General features: G+C 39.9%; 1 protein-coding gene and 1 long non-coding RNA gene across 4 annotated transcripts in view; one reads left to right on the forward strand and one right to left on the reverse strand.

The window, feature by feature from the left end:
* Positions 1 to 7470, reverse strand: part of ODAD2 (outer dynein arm docking complex subunit 2) — a 74870-nt gene extending 67400 nt beyond the window's left edge. For both annotated transcript variants that reach the window (XM_068172371.1, XM_068172361.1), the window contains exons 1-5: positions 7247 to 7470; positions 5923 to 6080; positions 4377 to 4572; positions 3707 to 3813; positions 3115 to 3251 (exon numbers count right to left, since the gene is read on the reverse strand). In XM_068172371.1, the coding sequence (XP_068028472.1) occupies positions 3115 to 3251; positions 3707 to 3813; positions 4377 to 4572; positions 5923 to 6080; positions 7247 to 7470 (822 nt within the window). The remainder of the gene's footprint in view (positions 1 to 3114; positions 3252 to 3706; positions 3814 to 4376; positions 4573 to 5922; positions 6081 to 7246) is intronic.
* A 1314-nt stretch (positions 7471 to 8784) lies between these two features.
* LOC137462260 (uncharacterized) lies at positions 8785 to 18250 on the forward strand. 2 transcript variants are annotated; one of them, XR_010993648.1, is made up of 3 exons: positions 8785 to 9041; positions 14131 to 14206; positions 15493 to 18250. It is a non-coding gene; the product is annotated as an uncharacterized lncRNA (long non-coding RNA). The 2 variants fall into 2 exon arrangements; XR_010993645.1 differs by having other exon boundaries at positions 15500 to 18250.
* The last annotated feature ends 6425 nt before the right edge of the window (positions 18251 to 24675 follow it).

Below are 24675 nucleotides of genomic sequence, written 5' to 3' on the forward strand. Positions count from 1 at the left end.
CAGCTTGTCTGTCATTATTTGCTACACCACTTTATCTAGAAGCTTCGTTGTCAGTTATGGTACTTCCTTTCACTCATTGGTATATTAAATACGCACTCTCCCCTTCTCCTTCCCTATTGGTTTTATGTTTACATATATCCACTCCATACTCCTATCTAGCCCTTGATTTGTTGTCAGGCTGTCTCCCCCTCTGGGGACAGCCCCCCTTTAAAAGTTGCAGTTTTTCTCTACTTCCTGCCCTTTTGCCTCTGCCCTCCCTTGGAGCTGCTACGCTGTGTCACCTGTGCTGCTCCCTGCGCTGGGAGAAATAGACTGCTCGGAGACGCAAGCAAGGGTCCTTCCCTCGTTCCTTTGCCTCAGTCGTTCGACGTGGGTCCACGCCTATCGGCCGCTTCTGTCGGTAAGGGACCGCGGCCTGCGGCCGAACCGCCGCCCGTGCCTGCGCGGGGGGAGAGCGGGTGGGAGCTGGCCGGCACCGGCGTCACCCCCCGCTCCTGCGAGCGACGCGCGGCGTCACCTGCACATGTCCAAAAGGCACAGAAAATAACGTGACCCGGCTGCCTGAGCTTTATGAGCTTCATCTATTAAAAATGTGCCAAGGCAAAACTTCCCTGGATTTTTCAACTCTTGGAAATCAATTTGTGGAGTTATGCCTGACAGACATCAGTCTCTCTTCAAAGTGAATGTAAGAGCTCTGGTCACCACATAGCACATGTGAGAATGTAGAATGCCCCTGTTCCTAAGAGACAGGAATTTGATCTTACCTCTCTTGTGTGGGTAATAATTCCTCCCTTAACCTGAACCCTAACCCCACCCCTGCGCTACCCTATAAAAACCCCATGACCCTGCCTTTGCCCGGTCTTTTTCTCTCCATCCACCCCTCCTCCCTGGGGGTAATAAATGGATTCTCGAGCTTTTTGAAACAAAGACCCATCTCGTGTATTCTCATGTCTGGCACCGGCAGCTGCACCCCTCTCTGAACACGATGAACCCAGTTGTAACACACTGCAACAAATGGTGTAGAATGCGGGCACCCAGTGAGGACAGCACCACCAGCACCCCGTAAGTCTTGCAAGACCCCCATCTTCAAAGGAGCATGGGGGTAAAAAGCTTACGGGGAGGGGAATTCCCAGTAAGGGCACCAGCTTACTGGTGATGAGACTGACATCTACCATCATTCAGCGAGACGCTTATGAACAGCTTTTTCATGGGAGGGAGTTTTTGCCTGCAAAAAGGACCATTAGTCGGACTCTTGTCAACTTTCCCAACACGTCTGCTGCAGCTTATGGACGGTAAAGCCCTGGAGGGTACTTATGGATGATTGCATGCAGCATGTCAATACCCTAAATCTGTGGTCTCCCCTCCTGTGAACCCCATGTTTTTCAGTTTCTGTGAAGCTGCCCATATCTTTCCTTACCCTTTTGTTCCTAAGAGTGTGGCAAGGAGTGAAAACTGCCAAGACGGCACAGAGTTGCTACCGTCTCTCCGTCACTCCGTTTCCCTCTCCACCACCCTATCCCCCTTTCCCTGAAGGCAGAACAAGGGACGGAATCTGTCCAGAAGTGATGTGGGAGCGCTACTGTCCTTTCACCATCCTGTGTCCACCTTCGCTCCCTGTCTTTCCATATCCACTGTTCCCTATCTGGGATAGTGATGGCCGCGCCGTCCCAGGCCCTCCTTCTTAAAATGGTGCTTGCCATTCCAGGCCCTCCTTCCTAAAATGGCGCTCACCACACTGTTTAGGATTCCCCTTTTTCCCACCAGAGTCCTTCTTTTTCCAGTCCCAAACCTCCCCGTTCCACCCTTCCCACCACACCGCTGCAGCTGGGCCTGCCCCAGGCCCGCATGGTGGGGTTGCTCAGCCCCATGAAGAAATCAGCTGGCCTTGCCACCGCCACCCAGGGCTGGCCCCGCTCCAAGCCCTATGCCCGGGGCCCTCGCCGTTTCCCTCACTTCACAGTCGTCATCATCCAAGATAACAACACCCATAACACCAGTACCAAAGCCGAGACCCAACACTAAGGACTGTGCCCCTTGTGAAGAGGAGATCAAAGAACTGCACCTCTTCTGGTGAGAAGATCAAACGCCAAAGGAGATTGAGCTATAAACTCATTAAGTAAAAATGTATTAATTTAATCAAGTATCATCATTTCTGTTACTGTATCCTTTGTGATTAAGTCTAAAATGCTTTTGTATTCCTTGTTAATTTAGCTTAATAATATTAATTTTGATTTTGTAAACTATTAAGTCATATTCCCAATAATCCCCTTATTATAAGTTTTTCAGCATGCATCAATCAGTTTAAAGGCAGGGGAATTGTAGAATGCCCCTGTTCCTAAGAGACAGGAATTTGATCTTACCTCTCTTGTGTGGCTAATTAACTCCTCCCTTAACCTGAACCCTAACCCCACCCCTGCGCTACCCTATAAAAACCCCACGACCCTGCCTTTGCCCGGTCTTTTTCTCTTCATCCACCCCTCCTCCCCGGGGGTAATAAATGGATTCTCGAGCTTTTTGAAACAAAGACTTTTCTTGTGTATTCTCATGCCCAGCGCTGGTAGCTGCACCCCTCTCTGGACACAATGAACCCAGTTGTAACCCACTGCAACATAAGGGTCTAAACAAAACCAATCCAAGAGGAAGACAGGAGCCAAAATGAAAAGAACGAGAAAAGAGAGCAGTAATTTCTAAAAAGCTTCTTCTGAAAGAAGAAGCAACTGCTTATCATTTATAAAAAGACCAAAACAAGCTCTACTAGCCTCACATAATAATACTGCACCTCAGATCAGGAGCAATGAGGCACTAGAGAGGCATTCACAAAGGTACCCACAGGACCTTTAAATAGGAACAGTGTGAAAAACTGTTATTTAAAGACTAATCAAACACTGCTAGCAAAGAGTGCAGAATACACTCCTAGTATAAGAGTTATAGAAAAAGCACTTAAAACATATGGGAAAACTAGCATACATTTATCACTGTGGCCTTTCCTTCTGTATCAAAACACTAGTTCTGCAGGTCTTTCAGCCCAAATACAACTATCCTAAACATGACTGAGTTTTGATTCTGGCACATAAAAATATTCATTACTCAATGGTATCCTTTATTATTACTTACTCCATTTAAAAACACTCCTGCTGTGCTGCAAGTGATATACAAAGGATCAGTGTCATGTGGTTTGACGACCAAGTAACAAATTTCTCCATGCGCTTGTCTCCAGGGAGGAGCTCGGCATCCATTAGAGAACATGTAATCTGCAATCAATTAGCATTAGTGTTTGTATCCAGTTTAAAAATACTTTAATAGTTATGCTTGATGATTAATATTACACGAATGCAAATCAAATTTCAAAAACAATACCTTGCTCTTAAGAATTCATACTGTTAAGTACTAATCATCCAAAACTCTGTGACCCATGGTCCAATCCAACCAAGAACTATAACTGTGCTTAGCGCTTTTCAGGATCGGGGACTCATTTCTCTTTCTCTCCTTCCATTGAAAATATTCATATAAGTGGGAGATTATTTCTGCACATAAAGGCTGAGGAGCAGCATTTTATATCAGAAAATAGTTTTTATTTTACATTGTAACTTTAAGGTAGAAATAAACACTTCAAATGTATTATTGAAATGAATTCAGAAATTTTTACACAGAATTCAAGTACTTTAATAGAGGTCTATGTAAATGTGAGATATGATCAGATTTTTACCTGATGTATATTCCAGTGATTCCAGTACAGTATCTTCTCCTTGCCCAGAAAAATTCTTGAGAAGATTCACTTCATTATTTACAGCAGCTGGATTTAGTCTTGCATCTCTGCAATTAATAGAAAATGGTCCAATATGTATTCATGCAAAAGAACGTACTCAGAGAATTGAAGAGACTATTACACAATATTTTTCTTTTATATTGTCTTTATATAAGGAACAAAAATATGAAAAGGGGTTATCTTTCATCTTCTTAATTTTATCTACAGGTTAGGGAAATTTTAGTTCCATACCTAATGCAAAATCCTTTTAACTATGAAACAGATTCAATGTAATACTCAATACAGTTGCCTGATGAAGTAAACAGTTCCTCGAAAATATTTAACTGTGACTTTGTTGTTTGCACAAATGACTTCAATTTGCTAACAAAATGCAAAACATCTGCAAGAAAACCCCCACACTTGTGGGTACACACTTGCATACCCAAACCTATAGAAAAAAAAATTCAGAAAAAAAGGTTTTTCATTAACTTAGCTAACAGTGAAAGTTATTTCCATAAATTTCTTTGTCACAGCAAAAACACATGCTGTGGGTTAAAACCAATCTGATTTAACAATAAAACAAAAAAATGTACTGGCTGAGATGCTTAGCTTCTATTTGAAATGCACTTACTGTGAAATCTGTTTCAAAGAACTATTAAGCAGTTGCAAATCCAGCTGATGAAGAAGAAGAATGATTTTCATTTTCAATTCTGTTTCAAGATCAGATTCTTTTTTCACTTTGTCAAATAAATGCAAGATGGACATGTCTTCTCCTTCAACAGTCCCATATTCAGGGCCAAGAATTTTCACTACAGGATCTCTGTTTGCTGTTAACATGAAACAGAATCATGTCATGCTTTGTTTAAAATGAGCAGGTAAGACAAACTCTTCTTATTTCAGTTGCTCAATGATTTTGAGGCTATTAATTTACAATAAAAAGTTTATAATTTGCATAGCTATTCATCAAACATTACTGCATTGATGTATTCTTTCATATCACTCTACTGTAATTTAAATGTACAGTTAAGACGATGAAAACATTAAGAACAAAAAGATTTTTTCCTTAACAATCATATTGCTTTTCAAAGCAAAGATTAAGATTCATTCAACCAAGGGGTGAATATTAAATAGTTCCCTTTATCAACAGTCCCCTTATCCAAAAATATGCCTGGCTGAATTCCAAAGCAGGAAATCAGTGGGCTTAACTCACGGAAAATTGATCATTTTGGAAATACGATTTAGTGTTAAGAACATCTTTAAGCTTTTCTAGCAGCATTCCCAATAGCCCCATTACTTGCTCAGCTATGCCAGCTGTTCTTCTTAGTAAACAGTGATATAACTGCATATCAATGTGTTTTACAAAACCATTTTGCTCTGTTCCTGCAAACGCAGTCCCATGCGTCTGTGAATGGCTCTGCATGATACACTGTCCATATTATTCTTCCCTAACATTCATGGTTGATCAGTGACAGGACCCGTGATTAGATGGCTCTGAAACTTGGATCCAATATGAGCATTTCTATTTTATTAAGGCAGATGCAATTTCTACTAATATTATCAAAGAATGTCACTGATTTCTTCTACCTCCAGGCAGGAGAAGGATACCCAGTTTAGCGTATCAAGAATCTTGTCAGTTTGAAAATTTAGGACTTGAAAATGACACAGTAGAAGTACTCATACCTGTATTTTTAAGACATTGTCAGAAGGAATTTTGAAGTGCTCACAGTGAACCTTTTACAGGTAAGAAAGCTTTAAGCATATTATTTTTTTCTTTGGCTATCTTTAAAGGATGTAACACTTTAAAGAAGTATTAAACTACATATATGGGAAAACCTGTTATTAACCTCAAATAAAACATTCTTTTTTCTTCCAAAACTTAAGCCTATTGTATGTTGCAATACCTGGGATATTATTGAGTATACATGAATTTGTACATGAGATTCAACAGTTTTATTTTAATTTTATTCCAAATTTCTGGGTTATTAATTTCTGTGTAAATAACAGAAAAAATAGAAACTCCATTACGTTCTAGGATGAGCACTTTTAGCCATCTTCATGAATTAATACCTCATATACTTAAAGTGAAGGCATACCTTCCTTTCTGAACATTTCATAAACATGAACTGAAGAAGACACATACTTCTTAAGAAAGAGATGAAAAAACAAAGAAGGAAAACCTTCAAGGCATGCCTGCGCTTCCTTTAACTTTTTTTCCATAGCAATTCGTAGCAAACGGGACAGCTGGTCAAAACTGCGAACTTGGAGAGTTGATGCTGAGAGGATAAGCAATGGTTGGCCATCTTTACCTTTGGCTTGAGACTGAACAGCTGCTTCACTAGAAAAATTAAATTATATCTTTTTTAAATAAGAACTTTAATTGAGAAGAATATTGAATGTTATTCAAGCATCACATGATAATGCATGATTTACAATTTCTTTAAAATGTGTTTTAGAAAACTTCCAAGGTAAACCAATTTATTCACAGCATATCAGCAGGTAGATAGGCCCAAAGGAGACTGTGACTCCATGGGAAGCCCACACTATAGCAGGCTCCTGGAAGGACCCATGGACCTACAGAGAAAGGAGACCATGCTGGAGCAGGTTTGCAGGACTTGGAACACCGAGGGACACTCACACTGCAGCAGCCTGTTCCTGATGGACTGCACACCATGGAAGGGACCACAGTGGAACAGGTTGTGAAGACCTGCAGCCTTTGGGAAGCACTCACACTGGAAGAGTTCGTAAAGGAATGTCTTGTGGGAGGGATCCCATGATACTCTAGGAGAGTGTGAGGAGGAAGAAACGACAGAGAAGAACAAGTAATGAACTGATCTCAATCTTCATTCCCTGTCCCCTTGTGCCACTTGGGGGTAAGGAAGTAGAGAAAATGAGGACTGAAGGAAAGCTTGGGAAGAGGTAGATGTGGGAGGAAGGTAGAAGGTTCTAAGATTTGTTTTAGTTCTCAATATCCTACTCTTAACTTTTCACTGGCAGTAGATTAAATTAATTTCCATGACTCAAATCCAGTTTGCTGATGACAGTAACTGGTGAGTGATCTCTCCCTGTCCTTATCTCAACCCATGGGCCTTTCATTGTACTTTTCTCCCCCATCCCCCAGGAGGTGGGAGCAGCTTTACTGGACACCTGGCAACCAGCTAAGGTCAACCCACCAAACAGAAGCAACCCCTAACACCAAGAGAAATGACACGGCTAATCACTGCTAGACACACGTAGTAAAATTCTTGGGAATAGACAGGGCATGTTGTATAGATCACTGGCTAAACAGGTCTGCATCACAAACAAGACAGAATTGTCTCAAGCTCTCAAAAAGTGCGTTTTTGCACTCTACAAAATTTGTTCAATTTTTTCAATATATATCAACAAAACCCCCACCTGTTTCAGCCTGCCAAATACATTTAAGTTTTGTTTATGCTAAATGAGGACAATATTTCTTCATAGTTCACCATCTGCATTTGAAACCACACTGCAATTCAGACTTACTTGATCTCATAACCCTCCCCAAATACTGAAGAGTCCAACTGCGTTTTCCACTCAAGGGGCTCTCTGAAGACAAATGCTGCTTCCTGAGGATGCTTAGTGCTGAAGTCCTCTACAAACTGAACAATTTGATTTAAAAGGGCTTTGTTCAAAGGGGTGATTTCCAGTCTGCCAGTTCCAGAGCCAGCAGCAGTCCACTGAGCCGCTCTCGCCAATGCCACTCCCATGATCTTGGTCAGTGTCACCGGAGCCCACCTTGTCAACGAGACCCTGTCACAGAATGACCAAACCGAGCTCTCAAATGGTCAAATATGCTGTGGCTGCTATGATCTGAAATAAACCTATCTAGGAAAGAATAGATTCTTTTAACTCATTTAAATCCCTGAAGAGGGGAAGGGGGACTTGATGAAAATAACTTGCAAGTTTTAAAGAAATGGAGAAATCAGGTGCAAACACTGATTATTTCATCTTAATTCCCGCTGCTATTAGAAATTCTGGCAGCCGGCAGCAGGAGGCCTCGGTTGAGGCTGTTGCAAAGTGATCCTTCTGTTAAAAGGCCCCTGTGCAGGCGGACAGGCACGGCCCCCACGGCCCCCGGTGCCGGTGCTTTCCCCGAATGGCGGACACAGGGGCTCAGCCCGGCCCGCCCCGCCCGGGGACGCCCGAGGGGAGGCCGAGGCCGCGTGCGCCGGGCCCGGGGCGGCCTCGGCCGTGTGGAGAGCGCGGGGCAGGGTCTGGGGTGGGAACGGGAGGCAGCCGGGAGCCGAGGGCCCGGAGCAGGGACACAGCGGAGCCCGGGGGTCGCACGCAGCCCGCCCGATGTTCGGCCCTCACCTCGTCCCGGGCCAGCCGCGCCGCGCCCCGCCACGGCCGGCGGCGTTGCTGTGGGGACGGGCCGGCGTTACCGGGACAGCGGGAACAGCCGCGGCCCCGGCCGGCATTCCTCGTCGGAAGGGACGGGGAGCGACATTTGAACTCGTGAAGCGGGCTGTGTGCTCTCGGTGTAGAGTTCAATAATGCAGTAACTAGAGTTAACCTGCACCAGAGGTTAAAGGGAGACCACGGAACCGTGTTTAGCTTGAATTTTAGCCAGCACACCTTAAACCTTTCCCTGGCTGTCAGCGGCTACAGGAAAACAGCTTTAATTAATAAAGGTTAAGATTGACCACTTTTAGTTCTTGAGGCAGTGTGACAGATCACGCTTGAAATGCTCATTGTTAAAGGAAATGTAATGTATAATTCGTGTTTGTTTAAGGAAGTGAAGGAAGTAGGTATGGGCAGTGCTAGTGAATAAACTCCTTTCACATTCTGAGGACAACACAGCACTGTACGTGCACAAACAGACAGCCCCAAACACAGAATGGAAATCTACACTATTCCCCAAATTCTGTTATCAGTCTATATGTTGTTGAATGAGCCATCACTCTGGATAAATTTTTGTTACAAAGTTCCTACTGAACTCATCATGTATTGTCTCTTCTTTTATACCACTAAGCCAAAAAGAATTATATTCTCTTGACTTCCCACTTGCAAATTACTTCTCCAGTTCTGCTATTTGTCTCCATCAAAATCCCTATCAGATGATAAAAATTGGACTTAGATTTGCCTTAGGAAGGATTGGCTTCCTGCTGTACACTGACTGGAGCTGGGAAGCTCTGCTCAGCACTACAGTATATGTGTCCTTATGAAGGCACAGGAAAATAATCCTTTTGAGGACAGTCCAGCAGAAGTACCCAGCTTCCAACACCACAGAGTCAGCTTAGACAAGAGTTATTTTACCAACAGAAAAATCAGCCGGGTAAGAAACTTCTAATAATGAGGAAGGTCATGGGATGTATGTGGGGTGTATCTCACAGAATAATAGTATGGGATTAATACAATTTTTTGCATGGAGATGATTCTCCATATACATTTGATTTACCAAAACTTTCAAGCAGTAACTATGTATAAGTACATGCAATCTGCACTGTGATGGTTTAAGAATAGCATTGGCTTTTCTTGCTTTACTTGTTTAACTTAGAGAAGATAGAAAATTACTAATTTTATTAGGTTAAACTGAAAGAGAATTTTTTTTAGTTAAAAGCCTGGTTAAAGACTTAATGCAATTTCTTTTCTGTATGGAGTACTATATATGAATGCATTTCCAGAAGGGATTAAATGTCTTAATTTTACTGAAGTAATGATTCTTTAAATATTGATTTTGAGGGCAGAAGGTGCAAGAAACAAAATGTGAAAGGGAATAAAAGTATCCCTGCCATGGGAGGTGGGGAGTGAAGACAGTGAGTTTTCACACAGAGCTGAGTATTTTAAGCAAGAAGTCGGTGGAGTAAGAAATAGAATTCCTAAATGAGATCACTCTCTTCTACTGAACTGCAAGAAGAATAGATATTTCAGTGGCAGAGATAAATGGGATGGTGTGCCCTCAAAGGCTGTGCATCTCCACTGGTCATAAAAGGAGCTTTGGTAACTAGCTCAAGTTTAGTTACCGGTGGAACTTTCAGTGGGAACAGGTAAGTCAGAATATGAAAAAGCAGAGCAGATTCTGCAAGCCGGCAGTGAGGAATGCTGCTGGGATCGGGTATTAGAAGCAATGCCTATGGATGCTCAAGAGTCAGAGGTTTCCCACTTTTTTCTTTGTGGCTGCCAAATGCAGAGTTTGTAGGAGTTCTAGGAAGACTGCTCTAACTCTTCTGAAGCCTAAACCATCTGGTTTAATTTATAAACTCAATTTGTGTGACTAGTTTTTGTGTATTTTTTCTTGTACAAATGTTGGTTTTTTACCTTATTTTTAATACCTACTTTTCCTCCACAGATTTTACACCCATTTTCTGAGTTAGAATATTTTCTCCTAGATTTAACTTTGTTTGGCTAAATCAGTTCAGTTCCTCTGGACTCAGACTGCAAGTTCTTGATTTCTTTTACCATCTTAGTATCCCTAATTGCCCCGTGTTCCAGTCTGAGCTTTTTTTATAAAATAGATTCAACACTGTTTCTGAAGATCCTTTCACCAAGTCCCATTACAATGGCATTAATAGTCTTCATCTCTTTTGGAAACTCCTCAGCTACTGCATTCTAGGATTACATTTGGTTTTCACATTTGGGGATTGTTGTCACCTTGTAATGGAATAAATCAACCAATTTTTAATCCATTACTTTTATTTTCAGCTGATGAGTTTGCAGCTTTCTGCAGGATTTGAGCATATAATATTGCAGTTTGTCCTCATAAAATCAAATTACATTTCTAAACAAAAGAAATATTTATAGCATGTGGTCGCTATGCTTTGGTCCCCATCCTCTTCTTCTTCTACAAAGTAGTTTTTGAATCTAATATTTGTAACATATTTCATAGAGGGTTGTGGTCTTGAAAATAATGAATTGACATGAATAATTTGTGTTCCTGCTGGTAGTCTCTGTGCTCTGTAGTTTTTTTGCATGTTTTCAGACATGTATCAGCTGTAGCAAGTCACTGCTGCAGTTACTGCATTGGTATTTGAGCTCTGGGTTATTCCCTTGGTTACATTCAGGCATATCTTACTGGATGACAAGGAATCTGGCCTTCTTACGTCAGTTATCACTGAAAAATAAGTATTTAGGTACTCCCTCATTTACCTATTGAAAATTTTGCCTTAAAGCTAAAACGTTAAGTAATTACTTAAAGAAATATGAAAGTACTCTCTTGGTGCCCCAAAATCAGTGTGCAAAAAAAAATTGCAGGCAATAAATCTGCAATCTGTTCTCAAAACCAGCTCACTCAGGAACTGCATCCACCCAAAGATTGCATTTGCACCATGTTTGGCTAATTCTGTAAACTAGTAGTAGTACATTTATGTAGGAATGATATTTTTCTCTGTTATTTTTACATTTTGAATGTAAAAGATATTTTATAAAACAGTAGGTGAGATGTTTGCCAGTAACAAAAGATGAGATCATTTCTTACTGGCACAAAGAAATGGGGAATATGAAGAATTTGTTAACATGGAGAGTAAGGCAAATGGAAAATTTTTTTACAATCTAAAAGTTGCAGCCAGAATGTGCAAGCAATTTTTCATGTATATTTTTCCTCACATTATTATAGAGGAGGATGTAAATTATTACTATTGAAACAGAACAGTAACACCCATTGTAAAAAAAAAAAAAATTGTGGAGGCTTACATAAAATAAAAAAGGTCAATCATAACAGCTAGTCCTCCTGTTAAATAGCAGTTTAGCTGATCAGCTTCATAGGAAGTTTGTCAGACAGGCTGAAAATCAGCAGAAAACAATATAATATTAATCAATTTACTTTTATTGTTCATTAGCTTGCCTTTCTTGCAAAATTTACAATTTTTGGCATTCACAAAAAATCCTGAAGTCCTACTGTTTTGTTGTAAAGGGTTTAACAATGCTTTTATTTCATTTTGTATCAGTACAAAGGCACCATTTAGGTGTCTGGAGTTCTTAACAAGCATTTTTATGCATCTTAATTGCTGTTAACCTATTGTTGTTTGTTGTTGTTGTGTTTTGGTTTTTGTGTGTGTTTAGGGTTTTTTTCATCTGGGGAGTAGTGCTTTGTGGAAAGGCAGGGTTTCAGCTCAAGAGGTGATGTACATGAGAATGCAAAATGAAGCAGAGGACATGATGAATTCTGATGTCTTTTGTTTAAGCAAGATTCTATGGAAAAAAATGCTTAAAACCTAATCTTTCGAAAAAAAAAAAGGACTACTGATTTTTCACCCAGTCTCTGATTTCTGTGTTGTGTTCCCCTACTTATATCTTGTTTACTGAGTAATTACTGCTTCCAAAAAATGACAGATTATTTGCAGTGAGGATTTTTCAGGCTTGGACATTGTGCTGTACACTCTCTTGGGCCTAGAAATTAAGAAGCAGAGTAGGATACTTTTCAAATTGGACTTCATGCAAGGAACAGAGGTGTGCAAGGGTGTGCGTGGGTGTCTGGCAAAGAAAGAGTTACACAAAAATCTTCAAAGAAAATAAGGAAGGGACAATATTTTGGTTAATGAGTGATAGATTGACAATATCTGCACAGTTATTTTCTAAACAATGACAATAACAGAGATTCTGCTGCTCTTTTTTTAGAAATGGCTTCCAGATGGGATTCATGTTTTACAGTCCAAAATTGAATGTGATTTAATCAGTTTCTATCAGTAAAAATTATAATATTTCAGAATGTGAACTGTGTTACTAGACTTCCTTCTATTTGTAGGTGGCCATTTATTCCCTTTTCTTGATTTCTGTTTACTACTACCCAGAATTTTTTAAGATTTTTGAGTATAATTTGAAAGAAATTATCAGTCTGGTGTAATAACAAGGTGACTGTAACTGTGTCATAGTAATATTTGGAATACTAGGTTAGAGGACTGCGGTTTTGAAAGATGCAGCAAATTCATTCATTTGAGGGAGAAGGCTTTGAAGAAAGCTATTCTCAAGCAGGTTTTTCTAAGTATACTAATAAATTTGGAATTGTTTTAAAATGCTGGTTTTTACAGGTGAAGTCACTAAAGTATTGACTCAATGAGACGCCTTAACTTGTTCCTGTACTGGCACAACCCTAACACACAGGAAGCTTTAATGGCTAAGTCTCTTTATTTTTCTGATTGATTCTTCCTTGAAAAAAACCCCATATTTTTGCCTATATTTTTCCAGAGAGAAATAATATCTATGTATTTGCATGTACAGATAAAATGCATTTGCTAGAACTAGTTAATTGTTTTGACCTTAACAGTTTAGCAATTCAGTGTCAGTGGAAACTACTTCTATCTTTTAAAACTTGCTCATTAGTGAGCTGAATTGGTTTTGTGAGTAGATTATAGCTACAAAGTTAACACAGTTTCTGTGCAGCAATCAGAAGGCTATAGCAGCCTTTTAAGGCTGCAGTGTAAATCAGGCATTTTAATTCACACTATAAAAATTAATGGAACTTTAGCAGTGATACTTTTCTCCAAAGCAGTAGAGATCAAATGAAAACAAAACAAAGCAAAACAAAATCAAAGCAAGAATATGTATCCAAAACAGTGTGTGCCAAGTGTAATGGACTGAGTGATAACCCTGCAAATTACTCTAAGTTGGATGTATCCAGAAAGACTTTGCACCTTTGCAATTTTGAAAGGAATTCAACTTTCTGGCAAGTAAAAATAGAGAATTATTTTTAAATGTATGCAGAAAACCTGATAGCTACACTTTTTAGTTATAGGTTTAGCTTGTGGTGCTAGACATTTACAATAATTTGATATTAAAAGCAGTACTGCAGACAGTGTGTCTTGTACACAGTGGACAGTGTTTTTAGCTTTCAAACATAAAACAGCACTTTTAGCTTTTAAACATAAAACCTTTGCAAGTGAATGCTACTGACCTGCTCAAATGCCTCTTGCTTTCTTAGTAGTTTCTATAAATTGCCTCCTTTTTAAGGGGAAAAAGGAAAAAAAGGATTGGGCTGTTTGTTTTGTGGTGGGAGTGTGAAAATGAGATTGTTTTAAAATTAGAAATAGAATGTCATAAGTAGTCTTCAGTTATGAATTTCTTTTCCTAGAGAAAAAATGGGAGCTATTGGTGAAAAGCATTTTGGACTGTAATGTGGGGATATGAATCGGGAGAGAAAGCTTGACTCTTTCTTGAAGAGCAGATTCTTGCACGAGGTGCGAATATGAACACAAAATTTCACTACATGGTTAGACAGAAGGTTAAAATACTTCCTGTTATTCAGCTCCCAGTACTGTGGTAGCCCCATTTCACTCCTTAGGTAATCACCAACAGTAATTCTGGATGATTCCCTGCATAGTTTTTACAAAACTAACATAAAAAATAAAAGTAAAATATGTATCATTTTTCCCCTGTTATATAATCAGAAAGAAAGCCAAGACTGACATCAGGGCACTTTCTCTTCTTTGTAGGTCATTTCAAGGCAGAAATTCAAGCACCTTGGAGCAATCACTGGTTTTGAAGAGACTGCTTCTATCATTTATGGTGGTACGGTAATATTATATGGGAAAATGTGAAATTGTGAGAGGAGTGCAGATCAGAATAAAGCCAAATCGCTACAGGGTTTGAGCAGCAATTGGCTGTAAAATTAATATGGAGCAACAGTTGGATGTTGCAAGGTTGAGCATTAATCCAGTGCCTGGTAGAAGAATAATGTATTTATCTAAATTTCTGCTTCATAGTGATTGCACTGTGTGAGCTACTAAACAAAGCAAAATAGAAAACCAAGTCCACAGAATATGTTTGATGAATATGACATCTTCACTCAACTTGGATGAAAATGAAGTCCTGCATGGATGAGAATAGCAATTATAGCTTCATTCCAAATCCTTTTACAGTAGAACTTCAACTTGTGGAGGAAAGTTGCCTTTTTATCAAAATTATTTTTATTGAGAGAAGGAGAAATGTGTGTTGCATATACATGTCTTGCATAGTGTACATTCTGATACAGTTAATTCAGCCAATTTTCTGGTATTGTTCTCAAGATCTGTGCCATGGATATTAGAGTCCTCCATATGGGTACATTTTTCCTCTGATTTTTTCCATTTCTTTTTCTGGTAATAACTGTATACATTCAAGTATTTTAATTTAAATTTAGGATCATTAAGGTTCTTCTGGAGGATCTGGAGCTCTGCCACAGTTAGGTAGTTAGGTATTTTATTGTAGAAGGAGTGCCACATAGTTCTTATATTTTTGTATTTTAACTCAAGCAGAGACAGAGATTAAAACTATCTAGTTTTTAAAACTCTTACTTTTCTATCCAATTTATGCATAAATTAATATTTTAGCTTATTAAAAGAGCTGTTGATTTTCAACAAGCCTTCAACTCTGAATGTAAAATTCGGGGGCTGAAGCAGGCCACTTCTTCAAAATGCATGCATATGTGCTGTGATTAGATTTGGGGATAATAACATTGTACATTTTGAATGTAATTTTTTCCTGGAATATCAAGTTAGCATGTACTGCTGTGGTATTTAAAAGGTTGCTGATTATGATGCCAAAAGACTATCTTACTAGGAAGTTTGAAATAATTTCTGAGAGATGAAAAGAGATTCTGTCCCTCCTGGAAAATTGTATATGGCAAGACTTTAGTATCTGCACCTATGGTCATCGAAGGATTTCTGTTATTGATTTCATGGGATGAAAGATTTGGTCTATTAACAGTACTGTCAGAAAGCAGGCAATAAAACTTCATTTTTCCAGTCTTGAAAAAAATGTAGGTCCTGTGACATTCTAAAACACACTTTAGTTATTAATGACATTTTTCTTTTGAGACTTCAGTGTGAAAGGCTTGTGATCTGTTATGATTTTGGTAAAGCCTTTCACGCTGGTAATAAGGATGCCAAAGGTCAGTAGAAATTTGGCTTAAGAGTCTGAATAAATCTATACCAATTAGCAGTTTGTTACTGCTGTCGGTAAATAAATAAAATAAACAATAAAAGCATATTTGACCATGGCAAGCCTAAGCTGATGCTCTTTAGTGATTTGTTTATTGTAGTCTTTTGATGCTCTTGTTCAGTAATACCACTGAATTTTAAGCAATGACATTTAAGAATTAAAACTCTTTTATGCCATTAAAATGAGTAAATGCAGAATAAAATTTGAGGATCTGAATCTGCATATTTTTATGCAAGCAGTCTTTTGCATCTACTACAAGCTGTGCTGTGCTGTACTGCACAGTAAGTCCAGCGTAGAAATTGGTGCCAAAGCTGGCTCATGGACTGGGAGCAGGGTAGCCTATTTGTGCAGTGCTTTGTCAAAGCTAATTTACTTTGCTAAAAACCAGGGTAAATTAGACAGTTTGCAGCATTAAGCAATGTGGTTAAACTGCTTCCAGTTACCCAAGCTGGCTCCTTTTGAGCTGCTCTGGGTATCACTCCACAGCACCGTGTTGTGCAGCACAGCTATGCCCTGGCTAAAACTGATGTGTGTGAAATTTTATTCATGTAAGGAAGGATTGATGAATCATACTCATCCTCTCTTCTGCAGAAATTCAGTCCTCAAATACAGGCAGAATGTACAACTAAGCATGTTTTCAAATAACTACAGTATAACTGTCATTCCATTTAACCTCAGAAATGTGATTCTCTGGGTAAACACAGAAAATGGAGGCACCACAACTGATTGTAATTAAATATAAGTAGCTAAGCACAGATCTGTGGTATAAATAGATGTGTTACGGCTGACAGTTAAAGTTTGAGTTCAGTTTACGTGTGAGCCTTTGCATTACTCATGTAAATCAATGTTCTCACTTACAAGAGAAACCTCATAATTTACCACTACCCATAAAGTAGCCTCACTGTAATCAATAGTGATTCCTATATGAAATTACTGTGCAGAGCAACGTTTCTTCCATCCATATTCTCAGTATGATTACTGTATGGTTTGGCACCAAGACAGAAAAATATTCAGTGAGCTCAGTAGTTTTCTGCGTGGAAGGACTTAGTTGTCCTAATTTGGTACAAAAATTCCGTTCCGTTTAAAGTAAGCTAAACTGGAATTAAATACTCCACATGGGGAAGGATTGAGTAGAATCTTCAGGGGGGCAAATTATTTGCAATCTCACTCTATTGAGACTTTACAATTAAACCCAGCTTTATTTTATTCTCTGTAGAAGTAGACTACAGTAATTAGAAATACTTGATGTTGTCTACTACACTGGTAAGTATAAAGGATGATCTGGTGATGTCCGCTTTTGGTGATAATTATATATGCTGTGTTTGAGACTGAGAGCAGACGATATTCAAATACATATCAAAACATTATACAGCTTTCAGATTCTGTGAACATGCTGCACTGCACACACAGACATTCTGTACTCAGCTCTTTGAGTCTGCCAAACAGGAATGGTGAGTGTGGAGGGGTTTCTGAACCCCTCCACTATTTTTTGGAGTCTGGGAGTGCCTGTGTGGCTGCAGGGCTCTAAGGCACTCTCCCAAGGCTCCTCATGTAGCTCCAGTCCCTGTCCAGTGGGATTTCCTTCTATAAAACAGGCTGAAGCTTCGCACAGTCAGGCAGGGACTCTGAAGCATGCAGGAATTCAGCTCCTCTGTAACTCACCACGTTACTGGACAACTCCACAAGGTCACAGGCAATTGCCAAGCACCTGCAAGCAGAGGACATGAGCGAGATTCATCCTGGAAGCAGCCAGTGGTGTCAGTAAGTGGTAGGTGTGCTCAGGGTACCTGGACTGCTTCAAGAAACCGAGTCCAGACTTGTCTTTTAGTGGAATTAAAAGAAGCTGAAAGTAGAAATTGAGAGTTCGATGTACTTACAGAAACCTGAGCTTTGGACTTAGCACACTGCAGCAAAACAATGGAGCCAAGTGAATTCAGATTTTACAGTCAGTAAAGCAGAGCTTTTCTGAATCACTTTTGTGGATTTGGATTGCCTGAATTCCACTTTTGGTGCCTTGTGTACATCCTGAGTGTATAATCTGTGTTCCAACAAAAATATAGGTTACATCTCAAATAAACAAAATTTAGAAAATAGCTGGATTTCTATTGTAGTATGTAGTATTTCTGATTACTAAAGTAAAAAAAATTCCTGTAATTTTCTAGTCACCTATGTAACTAACACCTCTGGTGGAATGGAGCATACCTCTTCCAGTTACATAAAACAGGCACTCCCAAATGTATTGTTTTAAAAATCTGTGATTAACTAGTGGGGGAACTGAAGAATTTTCCAATAAAACATGGTGAATATGTAAAATAAATAGCACTCCTAAAGAGCAAATTGTAATTGTCCTTGGCACTGGATTACAACATCAAGGAATGAGAATATTTAAGCTGACAAAACTATACTACAGAAATCTGTGGAGTTACCTGCTTTCTTGTTCTCATTTTTCCATCTCACATATGCATTTGCCCATCTTGATAGAAGGATGGCTTCCATACAAAATTCATTTTTTCATGTAATGAAAATGTAAATATGCATAAGATCCACAATACAACCATTATCCTTTATTTTGTGTGTAAGCAGAAGAATAACTCTTCATTTCAAGAAGTATCTTCCCATAAAGTGTACTATTGGCCTTTTCAACTTTTACCAACAGAACAGTGTAGTCTTTTTTATTCCTTTTAGCTGTACTGTTAACTTTTTGTTTTGCACTTTATGGGAAAACACAGGTTACTGAATCTCTAACTTTGCATATGGCCAGTAAAAGCATACAAGTATTCACAATATTGCTTTAATAAGGACTTCCTCAGTAACTGCTCAGTGACATAATAACATTTCTATTTAAAAAGATAAAGAAAAAATATAAGGATAGACAAGTGCTAAACAGTAACTTTACTACTTCTCAGCTTAGCAGATGTATCTGAAACTCAGCAATTGCTCACAAATACTGCACTTTTATTTAACTAGAAATATGCTCTTATTTTAGGTACAGGAAAGGACAAGTTTAAGAAGGACAAACCCCTTCAAGCTGTTCTTCAACACAGAAATCAAAGTCACGAAGATTTATCTTTGTAGTCCCTGCCTCCACTTTGCTTGCCTGCCTCATTTGGATGTAGGCTGCCTGCTTTCTCAGTGTTCAGCACAGCGCCCACTGCCTACAGTTTGCAGTGGCACTTCTACAAATTACACTCCTCCATATCAAGCACCACGAAAAACAGAATTAACAGCCACGTGTGCAAAGTGGCTCGTATCACACAGGAAATCTGTGGCAAAGGCAGGGATATTATTTGGTTCCCCAGAGCTGCACTCATGCCTTAAGCATGAAAACATGTTCTCTTCTCTGCAGTTTGCTTCATTCACTGTGTCCTTCCAACAGCTGCAACAAAGTACAGGTTGTACACAGCACATTCACTTTTACTATGCCGAGATTCGTCCTCCAGCACAGGTCCTTTCTGCGTGCTACACAATACAGGAGGCCACGGAAAACTCCCTCTGCCCAAAGGAATCTCACACAGTTCCCTCTGCCTCACCATTGGCATAATCCACCAGAACCCTTGTCCTTTTTTCTTCCTCTTATGCCACCAGGAGAGTTGGGTGCATGGAGTGATGGGATTCCCGATCCAATTCCTGCATGTAATCAGGCCCGACTGCAGCTGCAGTGAGCAGCAGGATCAGGGAAAACTGTTTTGGATGCCAGTAGCCCCAGGGCTGGAGCATGCCCAGATGTTTCATGGAATGGCTCTGGCAGACCAGTCGCACACAGGTGTTTATTGGCTTGAAGTAAAAGTCAGGAATACCAGGAATAACTCATCCACCACTTGGCTCTTCAAACAGAACAGGAACGAGCACAACGTGCAAATTGAAATGGCAGATAACGGCGGCTCTTAGCTCACACACACACACACACACACACTTCACCCACAGAGCCGCTTGCAGGACGAACTTTTTATTTTCCTGGAACGAACGCATTTTAGTTATGAAAACTGATTATGCATATTGTGAAAGGCATGCAGCCAAGCAAGTGTAAAACTCTGTTTTTCACTAGTATCTATAATATTTAGGAACAAAACATGCTGCTGCTAAATGCAAACACAAGTCTGCTTAGAAACGTGATTTGCAGTTTACTTTCTCTTCATGTTTAAAAGCTATTCCAAAGCAAAACAGACCTAACCAGGTCAGAAGTAGCATTGTGTACTTAGCTTAAATATACTGATTTTCACACTAAAATTACTTTAGGAAGCAAAGACTTGCTGTATGTGGCAAATCAAAGGAGAAATGTAAGAAACTTTTCCTGAGAGGTTTGCTACTCCACACAGCAGAAGCTCTGCTCAGCCTCTCCGTGACCTGGGCTCCGCACGATTTATTGGTTATCTTTAATAAAGTGAAATCCAAGCGCCTTTTCTGTTTTGTTACTTCCATTTTAACACCAGCAGTAGCAGACAGACAGACAAAGTTTAGTTTTAGCCTGGGAGCTAAAAGAAATACTTCTAACATACATATGTGCTGTTACAGTCTGACTTATAAATGCTCAGTAGTAAAGTCAGCAGGAATTGAGCACTAAAACTGGAGAAGAGTAAATGGAAAGAGATCCTGCTGTATTTGCAGACTTGTGGTAATAAGGAAAGCACTCCTGACTGCTCTTGGAAACTTGTCATGTAAGTGAATAAGGGGAGAGGTCAGGCAGTGATGGACTGCTCTGCCAGCCTGAAATGGGGGATTGCATCAAATCTAAAAAACCAAAAACATGCATTTAACTTAAAATGAATGTTATTAAAACAAATTATACCCATCATTCAGAAATGTAATCTGAAAGTACCGTAACTCCTGGCTTCTGTTCAGATGATGTCTGGCAGTGTGCTGTGTATCATCCACAAAGTATCTTCCTGAATCCCCAGCACCCTGGCTTCAGGAACTGCTCTAAATCTTACCAAATTCTGATGATTCTGATGTCATTTTCTAAGCTTAAAGTATTCTTGCAAGTGACATCAATCATGACTCATCCTGGCCTCTCTTGCCATTATGACAAAGGCTCCTATTTTTAATTTTTCAGACAAATACAGCTTGTATAGCCTTTTTTTTTTTTTTTTGCCAAAAATATGTCAGTTTGAATCTCGCTATTCCAAGCATATTCTGTTCTTTTGGAATACTTGTCAGCTGGCCTATTTATATCAGTTTTGTAAGAAATTAAATGTTTTTCTCGAAGCAAAATAGCAGACTTGGAGAACAGAGTTTCCACCTTGCATTATTAATAGAATTTGTGAAAATCTGTGGTTATATTGTCAAGAAGCATAGAGACTAATTGCGCAGAGCCAACAATTCACTCAGCGTGGTGGTTAAAATGCATAAATGGATAAAAATGATTTGTATTAGTGCCTGCAGTCTCTTGTAAATGTCAAATACTTTCTTGACATTCTAAAACCCAGGCTGTACAGCGAAAGTGGGAGAGTAGCATTTCGTATTAATTTGAAAATGTATAAAACTGATTAGTCCCTTCTGGCACTCAGTATTTCACTGCTTCATGAAGACCTTAGATGCTGATTGTAACTGGCTATACTCTTTCAACTCATCATGGCTCTCATTTTTCTTCCAGCAGAGCAATGAATATTTTACTTGAGGTAAATAAATAATATTTTACTTCCTGTGAAAGAAGACACTTAAAGAGATTCCACACAACCAGTTTTCCCACTTGGAGAAAGTTGTAAATGTTCATTTCCCCTATTTCCCATGCATGGCAGTCTTGCCATTCCTGTGAACTTGTTGTTCCTCTTTTGTAAATCCCCATCCCATGCATTTATCTCCATGGATGTCAGTACTGTAATTTCAGCTTTATACCATTCACTTTAATCATCTCACAAGGTTCAAAGGACACCTGGACATATCCCCACCTCCCAGTCTTTAAAACACTCACTAAAAGGTCTAGTATAAAGGATTTATGATGTTTCCTTGGATCAAAACATTTGTGTCCTTACCATACATCCATCAGACTACTTTTTATACTCTGCTAAAGTAGAACGATGCACAGGTATAATTGTAATGACAGAAGTGTTTGTATTTTCTAGAACAGATCACTTATATTTTGTACAACTGACATTTTACTCATTGTTCTCATTAGTACCCACATTTATTTCCAAAGAATTGTGAAATGAAATCATCAAAAAGCTACCAGCTGCACAAGTCTTCTGAAGTCTCTGAGTCTGTCTTACACATTACAAAAACATGCAAGGCTAAGGGCTTAGAGATAGTCTAAAAACACCCAAAGAATTGAAAAGGAATATCCAGGTGTTTTTTTAACTGCAAGATACAATAAAGTAGAGTTTGGAAAGTATTACACGGAAATATAATAACAAAAACCCCCCAGATACGCCATTTACAAGTTGAGCTGTACAGTGCTGTGCCTTTGCGTGAGCTGAAATCAGTAACGCAGACAGAGCTCACTCGACAGGGTTTGTGAACTTGCCACAGCTCCGAATGTACAAATGCACAACTGTGAGCTTGCAGGCTGCTGAGCAACACGAGAAAATCTTTCAAGGTTTAAGGTTAACTAAGGTTAATTATTCCAAAACACTGTTTTGTAGATTTCAGTAATAATTGCCTAAAGTAACAGCAATGAATTGCTGCTCCCTTTTTGAGAGCACTTTTAAGCATTACTTAAAAATGCGTAGAAGATTTATCATGACCACACTGTAGTTGTAAATGAAGTGAAATGCTGAAAGGACAGCTGAGCAGCAAAGGGCAGGACCATCTAATGCAGTCCCACAATTTCCATTAAGTAATTTAGACAAAGAAAAAAAAAAAGTCAATAGATTTATCAGCCACACGTATTTACTACCACGTTTGATGGGACTCTGATGCATTTGCACTGAAGTTTGCTCCCAGATACTAATCTCAGATACTAATCCAAAGATAATAACCAGACAGCTCTCACACATTTGATTACTTGCTGAAATATTTATCATCTTTCCTGATTGCATCTTATCTCAAAGCCAGAGCCTGAGCCCAGAGAAGTAATCAGCTTGGTTCCAGGGTAAGAGCTGCCAACCCCATTTTGAGGAGTGTTACAGAAGTCAAAGGGACCACACATGAAATGAGGTACTAAGGTTCAACTATAAAAGTCAGCAAGACCTGGCATTAGATTACAAGGTCTTGAGAGCAAAGGCATTCCTGATTTCCCAGGCATGGAAAGGCAAGAGGTAAAACCCTGATACCGTTAAAATAAAAATGAAACTTTTCGACCTTCACTAGCACTGCATGTTTTACCGTATTCATCCACTGCCATCTCATCTGTGCCACGCTGTTAAACTGCAGAAACAATCCTGTGTGCTCAAGTGGTACAGATGAAAGTCATTTGAGGCTAACTACAGGAGGAGTTCCTACTATCGCTCCTTTAGGGGTTGAAGTGGTGTCAGCTCTCTGCTGATATTTCACCCTTGTTCCAAGCACATGATAGAGAAAGCAGCACCAGCCATTAGGTACTCACAGTGAAGCAATCCAGACTAAGCACTTTCCAATAGCCCAAAATGAGGCAATTTACCAGGAAGAGAGGGAGTTGCATTAGCATGAAAAATTCTAAGTTATTCACAAGATGCTAAAAGAGAAGAAAGAATCATCAATCCTGAGCACTGGAACCCGAGGACCCCTAAGGATTTTACATGACTCCCAAGAGCCCAAGCCAAGTAACCACTGCTGTAAGTGGAGCTGAGAGGGAAGCAGAGCAGTGGCACTGGCTCCCTGCAGAGCTTGCTCAGATTTGGAATCTGGCCTCTTGGGTCTTCCACTCACACTTTGTGACAGACGAATTAGTGTACTGGGAGTGACCCATGAGTTCCTGCAGAAAATCTGAGCATGAGTGTCTCCCTGGGGGTACTTAAATGTGATTGCAGGGACAATAACAAACGCCAAATGTATAAATGCACCACATTCTGCCAGTGGCAGAAGAGTTAGCACCAGCCACCAGCACCCCTCCGGTACAAAGTAGAAGACATGAAGGAGGTTCAGGATTGAAAGTGCAACCACCTTGTCAGCAATACACAGACACTGCAACACACCTGTCTTGGCACTTGTTGGACTCGAACAGACTCTCAAGTGTAGGCAGGTTTTAATACCACTTTCAGAAGATGATTTCTGGAGATCACAAATTCAAGAGCTACATTCAGTGACACTGTGAAGGGGAAGCACATGCAGAGTATGCCATGAGGTAGTCAAGAACTACACCCTGGAATGTGTTGCCTGACAGAGGGAAAAACACAACAGCTCCCTGCTAAATGCAGGTTAGTGAAAGGCCCAGGGGTGGTGATGACTCCTTCTCGTAGAGAAGAGGGAGTGAATGACACCTTGTTGCTCAAATCACCTTCCCATGCTGTTTTCACCCATAGGTTGATCATTTTTGTGCAGACTTGTAGACTTGCTGGTGTTGAGAGTCCAGCAGTGTCCCAGCTTCTCCCTTCCAGTGGGGTTCCAAGCCAGCCTCTCCTTTCTGCTTCACACTGCCTTTGTTAAACTATTGGACCCTGACATGGAGAGGCTTTTTGAGAAGACTGGTTAAGAAGAAAGGAAACGAGATTAAACAGAATAGGTCACTTGAGAACACTTGCAGAAATGTTGTCTTTATTTGCTTGGTCTGGTAGCTCTGGAAGATAGGAACTCCACATGTTTTATGGTTACATTTATATAACAAATAAAGTCTTTAATTACAGAAGCCCTTGCTTTCAAGGAGGCAGTAGGGAAGCCAAAGAAAAACAGAAGACTTTGCAGTCAGAGTAATAATGTCTGTTAATCAGAAGTGTCACATAATCCTCTGAAATTAAAAATGGAAAAATAAAATATTTTCCTCATTTACTTACTTACTGTGTAATCTTATCAGGGATACCATCCCTCATTTCAAACACCGTGGTGTTACCTGTGGCAATCTCTCCCGTGGCAGAGTGGCTTTGTTTGGAACAGCTTCCCTGCAGCTCCCCTGCTGTGCCACAGATCCCCCAAGCCCACGCACTGGCTGACGCTCACGGAGAGTGCGGCGTCAGGAGCAGGGTATGAATGGAGTTGGATTTTTGAAGGGAAAA

This window comes from Anomalospiza imberbis, chromosome 1, assembly GCF_031753505.1.
Source record: "Anomalospiza imberbis isolate Cuckoo-Finch-1a 21T00152 chromosome 1, ASM3175350v1, whole genome shotgun sequence".
In the NCBI taxonomy this organism is placed as follows: domain Eukaryota; kingdom Metazoa; phylum Chordata; class Aves; order Passeriformes; family Viduidae; genus Anomalospiza; species Anomalospiza imberbis.